Source organism: Anoplolepis gracilipes, chromosome 1 (genome assembly GCF_047496725.1).
Source record: "Anoplolepis gracilipes chromosome 1, ASM4749672v1, whole genome shotgun sequence".
In the NCBI taxonomy this organism is placed as follows: domain Eukaryota; kingdom Metazoa; phylum Arthropoda; class Insecta; order Hymenoptera; family Formicidae; genus Anoplolepis; species Anoplolepis gracilipes.
Window position 1 is genome coordinate 18,072,422 of NC_132970.1, and position 12,321 is coordinate 18,084,742.

At 31.0% G+C, this 12,321-nt stretch overlaps 1 protein-coding gene across 7 annotated transcripts in view; it reads right to left on the minus strand.

Annotated features, from left to right (window-relative positions):
• Positions 1-511: 511 nt before the first annotated feature.
• The window catches only part of LOC140672753 (uncharacterized), a 201,790-nt gene continuing 189,980 nt past the window's right edge, over positions 512-12,321 (minus strand). For 2 of the 7 annotated variants that reach the window (XM_072905173.1, XM_072905182.1), the window contains 8 exons: positions 9,093-9,403; positions 8,814-9,003; positions 6,989-7,149; positions 4,627-4,907; positions 4,321-4,546; positions 3,943-4,147; positions 3,262-3,810; positions 512-3,175 (listed from right to left, as the gene is read on the minus strand). In XM_072905173.1, coding sequence (XP_072761274.1) covers positions 1,032-3,175; positions 3,262-3,810; positions 3,943-4,147; positions 4,321-4,546; positions 4,627-4,907; positions 6,989-7,149; positions 8,814-9,003; positions 9,093-9,371 — 4,035 coding nt within the window. In that variant the 5' untranslated portion in view covers positions 9,372-9,403 and the 3' untranslated portion in view covers positions 512-1,031. Of the gene's footprint in view, positions 3,176-3,261; positions 3,811-3,942; positions 4,148-4,320; positions 4,547-4,626; positions 4,908-6,988; positions 7,150-8,813; positions 9,004-9,092; positions 9,404-9,886; positions 10,052-10,115; positions 10,137-10,336; positions 10,591-12,321 lie in introns of those variants that run through there. The other 5 variants (XM_072905135.1, XM_072905165.1, XM_072905140.1 and 2 more) reach the window with 5 other exon arrangements.

Sequence of the window (12,321 nt, forward strand, 5' to 3'; positions counted from 1 at the left end):
CAACCTCCATCTTGGAAATGTGGGTACCAGTTTCAGCGCCACTCATCATCGGACTCGGATATGAGTGAACTAAAAGCGGTCACGTGACGAGAAATGAGGAGTAGATGCTACATTCAAAACTGTACAAAGCTCACACATGTATATTCTTATATATTTCCATATTTATATTTCTGTCATATTTGACTTATGTAGCATATAAAAATATAAACTGCGCTTGTTTATAAATAGAAATTTTATGTGAAAAAGAAAAATATTGAATACACACTTATACACATTTTATATCAAAATATTATATATATATTGTGTATGTGAGAGCATAAATTTTTAATTTTTAATATTTTAAAATATTAACAATTGAAAACGCACAAACATTAGTAATGTTTTTGTATGCTCAATTTATATTTTATAGGAACTAATTTAATTTTACAACTGTCATATTTAGATTATTATATATTTAGATTACATATAATAGACACATTGTCCTATATTTTAGAATTTTATTCATAACATGTAAGCTCCAATGTAATTTATTTTCAGAAATCATTCAGTGAGAGATACATTTGGCTGTTATTAGATATATCAACTTTGTTTATGCAAAATTATGTATGTACAATACTTGATAAGCATGCAGCCTATTTTTATCTTCAAAAGTAACAATCAATTGTTGGAATATGTTAAAAAAAAAAACTTTTATTGAAATAACTAGTTAACAGTAAATTGTATCATTAATGAATTTTAACTTGTCACTTGAACAAGAGTAAATACAAAAAAATCACATGTGGTGTCACAAAATCGCAATTCAATTACAAAGAAACAACTATTCTAACATATATATATATATATATATATATATATATAATTTGCGATTACATAAGTTTACTTAACTCATCAACACGTAGTTACTGTAAAAAATTGTAAATTAAACAGTAAATCCAAAAGAATTTTTACGTGTCACAAGCCAAAGTATTCTCAAGGTAATTAAAAGCAAAATCTAAATAATTATTAATTTGGTTAACAACAAAATGTCGTATTTAACGCCGATCCTTATGAAAGGGATTGGTCATAAAGGGCCGTTGCAATTGTGATGGAAAGTTGTAGTTTGACGACTGCCATGCTGCAACATTGTTACCTCCCTGCCAATTGGTCGATAATGGTGCTCCTTTCTTAGACGCATCGTTCAGAGGTAACCAACGCGATTCGTTTATGTTCGGATTACCACTGTTTTGACATGGTTGTTTTCCCGGAAAAGCTTGCGATTTGTTTTGCCAACTGTCTTTCGACTTTGTCCACGGATCCCCTTTGTCAGCCTCTCTCGACCAACCGGACGATGATGAAGGAATCTGATTATCCAGATTCATCCATCTTTCTTTTAACCCGGGATTACCATCATCACCCCAAGGATCGCGTGCATCTTCCGGCAGATCGTTCCAATCGTCCTTGTCTCCTTGATTCCAAGAATCGTTGGATTGTTCCCATGATGATCGTGACTTGTCCGTATTCATCCAGGGCTCTTTGCCACGGCCACCTAAACTTTCCTTGCTGCGATTCCAATTATCACCGCTCGATCTAGATGGACCGGGCCATCGATTGTCCGAAGTCTGCCAAGATTCCTTCATACCAGGTTTCGCGAGCGATTGCTTAGAGCCCCACGAATTTCCATGAAACGAGGAATCTCTGGCGTCCCAGGACTTCTCTTGGTTGGTCGGTTTACAATATCTGTCGTTATCGGATAAAGCCTGCCAGTTCCCGCTCGAAGTTGATTGTCTCTCGTTACGCCAAACGTTCTCGGATCTATCGTTAACGGATCGTTGCCAGGTGCTACTCTGTTCGATAGCGCCGCGGCTCGGTATATCCCATTCGTCCGCGAATCTATTCTGTGGCGGGCTCTGACGCCTCGGCGGGGACTGCTGTCGCCTTGGAGACGAGAAACGTCTCGTGCCAGGTGAGTGATGCCTCGGTAGTGGTACTATGTCTCGTGATCTTGGCGGAGACATCATTCTACCGACCGGCGACACAGGTCTTCTGTCTGTAGACATTTGGTGGCCCATAGGCGACATTGTCCGCCTCATAGGGGATATTGGTCTCCTCATGGGAGACATCTGTCTTGTAGGCGAATCATATATTTCTATCGGTGACATTTGTCTTCTCGGTGGAGACAACTGTGGTCTCGGCGGCGATATATGACGTCGTATAGGTGACATCGGTCGGCCGGTCATTGATCGTCTTGGCGGTGACATTGGTCGTCTCGGCGGGGATGTAGCTCGGTTAAGCGGCGAGAACGAACGTCTCGGTGGTGTTAATTGAAGTCTACCACCGGACGAGGACGACATATGTCTTAACGGTGACGCTGGCCGTCTCGGAGGAGAATATTCATGATGCGAAGAAGAATCACGTGCTTCGTAGGGCCTATCTGGAGGAAGATGCCTCCTAGGTGGCGAGCACGGACGCCTCGATGGCGACATTAATAGACCCTTCGGTGAAAATCTATTCGGTGATATTCGAGGTCTAAATGATAAATCCTGTCTTTTCATCGGGGATGTCGGCTTCCTCATAGATCCCGCGTCATTCCAGCGATTTTTATCAAAACTTTTATTCCTATTCCATGAATTATTTTGATTTTGTTGTCTACCTCTGTTGGCGGATGACTTTGCCGACATCGGCATCACTGTATCTGGCTCTAGTGGTGCTAAATTGTGATATTTTTTGAATTTTGGTTTAGAATCTCCAGTCTCCAAATATTCCTTGTTCGCCGCCGTGATAACGATATCTTGAGCACGGGTTTCTTGTACAAATCGACCTTTCAATAACGGATCGTCATCAAGATCCTTCTTTAACTGAGCTTGATCGGTTTCAGGTGGCGCGATGCGATCCCACACTGAACGTGGTAATTGATTCTGAAGCTTATTGGTCTGCTCGAGAACCAAACTCAAGACATTTTTTATTTCTTTAGCAGTCGTTGCGTCAACTGTAGGAGATGGGCGGCTTAATTGTTCTTTCGCTACTTCAAGAATTTCTCGATTCACCTTTTCATTCACCCTTTGTATTAAGTCTGTATCAATGCGGTTGCTCAATTTTTTTCTTAAATCAATTTTATTTTCATTTTTTTTCTCGAATAAAGGATTGAGGCGAAGTGCCGAATTTTCATAGGGCCAATTTTTTTTCTTGGAAGTAACATCTGGTTAATGAAAAAGAAATATATATTACAGAGAGAGTTTAGTAACCTCGCGTAATGTTTAATTAGATTTACATTATCAAACTTACCCTGTTGCCATGATTTAAATCCAGGTTTTTCGAATTTCTTCGACACTTTTTTAGATATTTCTATTATCTCAGGCGAATGGTCTCGTTTCAATTTTATTTTACCCTTTACCGGTGAACTTGAACCACTTTTCGTGAAAGCTGACTTTTTCGTGAGTGAAAGGTTGGATTTTTTCGCAAGTTCGGCTTTTGCTAATGGATTCTTTCTTAATTGTACGTCAGAACTTTCAGTTCCATCGTTATTGATTGATCTCTCCAATTCCCTAGTGTTAGCCAATGATTTACTTTCCTCCTCCAACATCTTAAGGAACCAGGGCTGTGTAAGTCTATGCATGTATCTACGTTCCATTAGAATAACTGCCTCGAAATGGGATCCGTTAGGCAATGTGTCGACGACGCACGCACGAATTGGCATGAACGGATGACCAAGATCACCTTCTATAGGCCGTGCAAGTTCTAATATTGCTCGGACTGATTGTTTTGTTAATGCGGTGACCATTACAATACGTCGTAGAGACGTGATTTTTCGTAAAGCCGTCATTACTTCAATGGCTAAAAGATATCATAAATTTAGTTTTATTATCGAAGAGTATGTTGTGACCGGAACGGGCGCTAAATTTTAATTGTTATTAATTAATCGCCAATATTAAAATTAAAAAAAAAAAAAAAATCGAATTTGCATACCTCTACCCATATTGGTGTTTGCGTTTATTATACTGTAAGTCACGCGATTTTTATTGTGTAAGTCACGTGCAGAATTTATCTTATTTACGACTTCAAACGGAGTTCCCATTATGAAGGAGACATTATATATTTTATTCAAACTGCAAGTCACTTCAGCTTCTTCTATCTCCGAAGGTGAATCAATTCCTATCACTTCTCGACATTTCTGTTATAATGCAATGATAATACATTAATTGTTCTGTTAATTTGGTTTAATGTTGCGCGTTTATATAGATACATGATACTTCGACGTTAGAATAATACGTCGTACTGTGTCATTTTTTATTTGCTTGATAATGCATTTGTGCTTATCTTGTCACAAGTTGCACGTGTACTTACAGATGCTATTGTAAGTCCAATCACACCAATTCCACAACCGACTTCAAGTACTGTTGTTCTTGCCGTTGGCTTAAGCATATCAGCGATTGTTTTAACCATATTCCACGCACCAGCAGCATTAGACCAAAAATTCGTTTTTGGTGCAAGCTGCAGTTTTAAACTGCCTACAAGTTCATCTAGAGCCTCTGCTCCCACTAAGAATGTTGTAACAGCTTTATCATCATATCTGAAACGAATGCAGCGAGATATGCAGTGAGATTTCCGCTGATTTAGGAGCAGAGCTTCTTCATCTGTTAAATTTCTTACTTGTTTATTGATTTGCAATAAAGGGATTTGACGTTACAATTTTTCCCTGAACCAGACTCATACATCTGTTTCAAACGATCCATGGTGTTACGAGTAATATTCCGTCCAGTTGCAAAGAGCATGAGCTCATCTTTACTATTGCAACGTACTAATAACCATGACCAATGTTGTTTTTTATACGCTGACTCTTTTTTTATATCCATAGATATGTCATCTGGATTCTCATTAAAAGTTATTGCATCTTGACTTGGTATAGTTGTTTGAAGAAAATCTTCAAATATCTGTATATCAATAATCATTGATATGTCAATTTAATTATACCTGATACTTATTAATGCATTAAAGTTTATATTTATATATATAAACCATATCTTAAAATAATCAAATTGCAAGAACATCAATTATTATTATCCGATTTCAACGCACTTCTCAGAACGAATGCTGGAAACATTCACTGATCCTCTTGTAGAGGTTCGGCTCGGACGCAAGGAAAAGAAGAAAATTCGCTTATTATTATTATTATTATTATTATTATTATTTTTATGTTACGCAGCAATAAATTATTATATTGCATTTTAATTATTTTAATGTGTCTAATTTAGAAGTTTATTTTATAAATTTATAAATTCTTGTATATTTGTCTATATAATTTTAATTTACAATTAAATGTATACAATCTAAATATACGAATTCATTCTGAGTGATTCCATTGCTTCATGTAATTAAACTCATTTGTGTGTGAATTCTGTTGAGTGCTCATATCATATTATAGAATCTCATATTTCTAACTATAATAAGTTTAAAATCACATACAATCAATTATCTTTATCATAATTCATTTGAATCATTTTTTTTTGTTTTATAAAGTTTTCTTTCAGTCTCTCCACATTTTTTATTGCAATAGTATATGCATAAAATATAAATATTGTTGCATACTGTCCTTTACTTGCTTTCTCACTATAAGGTAGCCATGTAAGCATTGTAATAAATGTAAGATGTCACAGAACAGCACTTACTGGCATATAGTTGATTCATAAAATGGAACAATAATACAAATATTATCATTATACAGACATTCTTTTATGTATTCTTTTTCTTGTATACTCAATTTAATATTCAATTATCAGACATTATTTGCAAATATCTTTGAGTATTAACATGTATATACATGTCAGTTATCATCATCATTTGTCTTCCTCTCTTCTTCCAAAAAATATGTTCATGCCTATATGATGTAAAAATGCATCAGAAGGACATGCGGTATTCAATATTCATTGCTTTGTAATGATAATAATACCATATATTATATTGCATACATGGCAATACAATACACACACACACATTTTCTGTGTTAAAATATTTATAATTTTTATATATAATTTTCTTCATACGAAGAGAATATTGTATATCTTCAGTGATGAAAATTTCTATTAAGTTTATTTGTTACATTGTATCACAATGTAAAAATAAATTTTTTTTTATGTTACTGCACGTCTTATGTGCACATGTATATATAATTAATTGTATACATTTTTTTACTTTTTTCTTCTCTTTCTATTCTTATATCTATATTATTAATCCGTTGCGATATTAGTAACATCTTAACTTTGAAATCATTCAATCATAAGTGCAATAGCAACTTCTAAAGACACTTTCTTACTTTAGTATATATACATAATTTAGTATATGTAATTTATTTGCATCACAATTATTTATATTTATTTGCAACATTAATCTTCTCTCATTAAGAGGATCATTCTTGCAGTATATTATTTTAGAAATATATTTTGTTATAATTTGTTTGTTGTAGTATTTTTTAGTATAAGTGCTTGATATAAAATTAGATACTTGTCTACTTTTTCAAGAGATTTCTCTTCGTTATAGTTGTATGTTAGATATATGTTAAATATATAAATACTTTAGATTTTGTAAAAACTTGCTTATATCTGTGATTGTCCACAATTAAATTCAAATCTTATCCAGACTTTATAAAATAGAAGAAATGTTTATAAATGCATATATGTATCTTGAGAACTAAAAATTGTATGTACTAAACTGCATCCATGCATTAAAAATATAAATTAATGAAAAAGTTTGTTTGTTTCTTATCAATATAAAAGCTATATGTATGTATGTATGTGTGTATGTATGTATGTATGTATGTATGTATGTATGTATGTATGTATGTATGTATGTATGTATGTATGTATGTATGTATGTATGTATGTATGTATGTATGTATGTATGTATGTATGTATATATATATATATATATATATATATATATATATATATATATATATATATACATACACACATGCAAAGAAAAAAACAAATAAACTTTTTTTCTATAATAAATTTACCTTGACAGCATTTAATACAAAAGCTGGAAATTCTGCCAAATTATCAGTATTAATACCTCCTGCTCCCATTGGTTCAAGATGCCAGACTACTTTGAAACATTTTTTACTAGAACCTGGATTGTCCTCTTCCTTTATAGAGATCTGTATATGTTTCTTACTACCTGAACATACCATTCACGCACACACATATATATATATATATATATATATATACACACAGGCTGTTCTGGGTTTTTCAAACCATGCCAGTATGTTAAATGAGTAGAAATAAGAAAAAATGTTATATAAACATATCCTTACAAATATTTCATTAAAAAGTTATAACAAAAATAAAATAAAATGATAACAATAATAACAAACTTGTTCTTATATTAATATGCTACTGTGTGAAAATAGATTGATAATCTATTTACTTAATCTGTTCACACAAGATTTACTATTATCTTCTGTAAACAAATAATAAATAATGCAAAGTATATACAGGTTTAGGTTTTTTCTATCAAACTATACCGTTATGTTTAATGAGTAAAAATTAAAAAAAAAAAAAAAAATGTTAAATATAGGCTTACAAATGCTTTATTAAAAAATTATAATAAAAATGAAACAAAATGATAAGGAACTTATTTTTATTACAATATTGTACTCATCATATAAGCAGTAAATACTTAATATTACATTTAATATTGCATTTGAAGAATCCAATTAAACATATTGGAGAAAGAAAATCGACGCGAAATTTATACAGTGATAAATTCAATTTTCCAGTAATATTAAGCTTTTGAAAACAACAGTGGACATTTTGTTTTGATTATTATTCTATTTTAAAATGACCACCATTATGTATTTACTGCTTATATGATGAATACAGTTATTATAATAAGAACAAATCCCTTATCATTTAATTTCATTTTTATTATAATTTTTTAATAAAGCACTTGTAAGCCTATATTTAACATTTTTTTTAAATTTTTACTTATGAAACATACCAGTACAGTTTGATAAAAAAAACCTGAACTTGTATACACTTTGCATTATTTATTATATGTTGACAGAAGATATCAAATATTGCATTTTTTACAATAATTTCTTTGATTAAAAGATTTTATTAAGCCTTTGATGGACTAGAAGTCTGTCAAAATTGCATCGCACATCTCATATAAGTTTCTTTCATTATATTTTTTTAAATACTAACTTAATATTTATATAATAAATTGTTATAAATGTAATAAGTTATGCTAAAGATAATAAAAGCTTGATTGTGTATCAAAGTATTAATAAACATGTATGATTGACACTAGATTGAAGTAAGATTTCTAAAAATGTAAAACAATTTCAGGAGATATAATTTCTTAAGTGACACAAATATATAACATATAATATTAAATTTCTGTTAAAATCCATAATTGTATTTGAAAGTTAAAAAGCTACAAGCAAAAAAAAAGTACTATATACAAGTATAAATCTCATAATTGAAAAAATAATGAGCAGAGAGCTATACTTTATTAGATATATAAAATTTATTATTATTGCTTCCAGAAAGTTTTATTATAATAACACTCCAATAGAGATGTTAATATATTATTAATGTTAATCATATATAAACTATAAATTCTTAGATTTAAGAAAAATATATTTAAAATAAATAAATAAATGAATAAATATATATACAAAAAAAATAATAACTATTGTTAATTGCACAAGCAATTTTTGTGTATGCGTGTATATGTGTGGATGTTTATGCTGTGCACGTTACGCTTTCAAGGGATAAATGAAATAAAGTGCAATATATCAAGCTTTATAAGATATTAACTTTTTTTATACTCACATAGAAACTTCCAACGATTGGTATGTGGTTTAATTAATGAACAACGTCGAGGCGGATCTATTTTACATATAGGGGATCTTTCTATCTTCTCTATTCTTTCCAGCCATTTTTCATAATGAGGGTAAGAAGCTGATAACACTCGAGCTAATTTTGACAATCTCTCTCTCAGAAGCGCACTTTTCTCTGCAATCTAAAAAATATATTTTTATATTACTTACAGTCTTTTTTATACAATTTTTTACTAATTCTTTTTAAAAAAATAGGAGATTACAATATTACCTTTTTTTCATACCACTTTTGCTCAGTAGGTTCATCAATCACTGTTATTTCTTCTTTATCTTCTTCTTGCTGCTCAGAAGAATGGGAAACTTCTTTCATAGACTGATCTATACCAAAAGTTTCAGGATCTAATTCAATATTTTCTATCACATCTAAATGATGCATCACATCTTCATCTGTCACTTCCTTCTGCATATCTAGTTGATCTAAGCTAATATCAGCAGTAAAATCAGTAGTATCAGTAGTATTGTTTAATCCTTGATTACATTCTACTTCCATCGGAACTGGTTTGTCAATGTCGTTTGTGCTATCTGCAATGCAATAATATAATAAAAATTTTATAATATAATTAAGAAATATTATTAGTCGTAATAGTGTTAAAAATTTTGCTTGGCTATTAATTTTCTTTTGACAAAACGTGGACGATTAACTATTACACTAAAACACTTTTCAAGAATGTTAACTAATATTCAAATTACATATCACAATATAATATATCCTTGTTTAATGACATAAAACCACCTATAATTTATCAAAAATATTTTATATAAAAGACTTCAATTGCATATTATGTACCCATAGACCTAAAGTATGGACTGCGCAATACAAATTTGCATCCAATGTTTTTTTTTTTTTTTTTTTTTTTTTTTTTTTTTAATCAACATTAAAACATGTGATAGATAGAGACAGAGGTAATTCGCAGCCACTTGCTACCTCGCTCTTTTCGTGAAGTCAGTTTTACCTACAGCTAAAATAGGAATAGCGCAGTTCATACTTTAGGTTTATGCATGTACCAGTATTAGTCTTAGGATCTTGTTGGGCGTTATTGTCCGACTTTGGGCAAGCCTTTTCAGTATCCTCTACATGATTATTTTCAGCTGTTTCAGGCGTCTTTTCTCCTGTACATTCGTCTATTACCTTGTAGTGTTCGTCTTTGTTCATGACTATCCCGGTGTCGCCTGTAAAGTCAAACTTACGTACATACAAAGGAGAGCAAAAAGCAATTATATCATCAAAATAAACCTCAATCGATAAACATTCTTGAATAATCTTATGAGGTTAATCGGCTGAATGGTCTATCGTCTATCTGTTGGCGACACGCAATCGCAGCTTAAAGCGTCAATGAACGATCATCCATTATTAAATTTAATTTATGTGCAAAAGGAAATAGAACATGATATTCGCGAAGAAACTTTTATCGGTCTCTGTGATATTAACAACTGTACACATGACGTAATGCAAACCATGGTGCAAACTGGCGATGAGATAATTGCTGTCGTAAACTAGCAATAATACGATGACGATGGATCATACGCTCGATCTCGACGGTTTCGGTTGTTTACGAGACCAACATGATTCGATCCTTACCGTTGCCTGTTGCCTTTGTCTATGAAAATGTACGGACGTAAGATCGTTTTCGCACCGCGTGCGATTTGCGATCTTGCTCTTGCCACTCGCTCCTCGCTATCGGCTATCGCTTTGTATCCATAGACATATAGGATATATAGATTATAAACTAAAGTGACCAGACGTCTCGGATTTGAGCTCTTTGTCCCGCATTAAAATTGTCCCGGAAAATGTCCCGGATTGGACTGAATTGTCCCGGAGAGAGAGAGAGAGAGAGAGAGATTTCTAACTTTTTAACATATGTAACTTTAATTATGGAAGTTAATTTCAAATTAAATTCAATTGAATTGCGGATCAAATTCAAATGTCAAAATTAATTACAATCAGCTTCCAATGAAATTGTAAAGCTAATATTGCATTTATTATACGAGTTTGTCAAACGTTTCGATTGGTTATTGCATAGGGAATTTCTAGAGTTTCTCTTGTGCAACGGCAACCAATCAGTACGCTCGGCGAAATTTTCCTACGTATGTGTACAAATAAAATATTATATTGAAATTTTGTTGAAAGCGCGTCCTAAAAGAATAACGTAAGAATGTTTTTAATGTATAAAAACATATATGCGAAATTAAAATAGCTACATCATCATACTAGATATCTATCAATGTTAAAATTTTTTGTAAATTTTTATAAATTAAATAAAAAAAATTTATATCGCTTGATCTTTCTTTTACTAGACTTACAAAATTGCATGTTACTTTTTTAATATTTAATGCATATTTAAATAAATAAAAAATAACTATTTATATATAATCATTTACATTATAAGTTAATGTTTTTTGTGAAGAGAAAGAGAGAGAGAGAGAGAGAGAGAGAGAGAGAGAGAGAGAGAGAGAGAGAGAGATTCACGCGATGTTACATTCAAATTATGGAATAAAGATAAAATAAAATTACAATTATATCCATCGCTCTTCACGATTAATAATATTTTACATATATTTAATAATAAATATAAAATAAAACAATTATATCCATCGCTCTTCATAATTAATAATATTACAAATATTTAATTCCATAGATGGAATAATTCTATAAATGGAAAATTGTTATAGATTGTAATAATAATATATGATAATAATTTTAGATTTATACACACAAATAATTTTAAATTTTCTTTATGTTATTAGATATCAAATCTTTTATTTAGGCAAAAATATATTATTTTTACACGATAGTATTTCAGACAGTAGTATTAATAATATTAAAGCTTAAATTTCGTTTCAAATCTTCAATGTTTTATTTCTTCTCTTCCAATCCTGATACGGAATATATAAAGAAACGATTTTTTAGAGAAAAATTTATTTTATTTATAATTTTAAACTTTTATTTTATGTACAATTATATTACAATCTAGATATATAAAATAGAGTGTCTGTCTGTATGTTCCCTAAATTCCTAAATTCTTTAACTAATCTGGACCAAATTTTAAATAGTTATTTTGCATGCGAAAAATATAGGCTACTATAAATTTTGAATATTCTATCCCCGCCCCCTGATTTAATTCTCTTGATACATTGTGATCATTTTAAAAAGTCTATATGCTTTTCCTATGGTCTACTATATATTGTTTACTCCAAAGTAAGCACACTAAAATATTAATACATTTCTGCCCCGGAGAGGAGCAAAAATATTGCGTATCGCTTAAAGCATTAAAATAATATCAATTCTGTTTCTTTTAATTAATAAAAATATTTTGCCTTTCATATATATATATATATATTGTTTTATACATGTATTCAAATAACAATTTGGACAATATATTCAAATTGACAGACAATTTATTTAATTTCTTTTCGTCAATCATGTAATAATAATTCTGTTA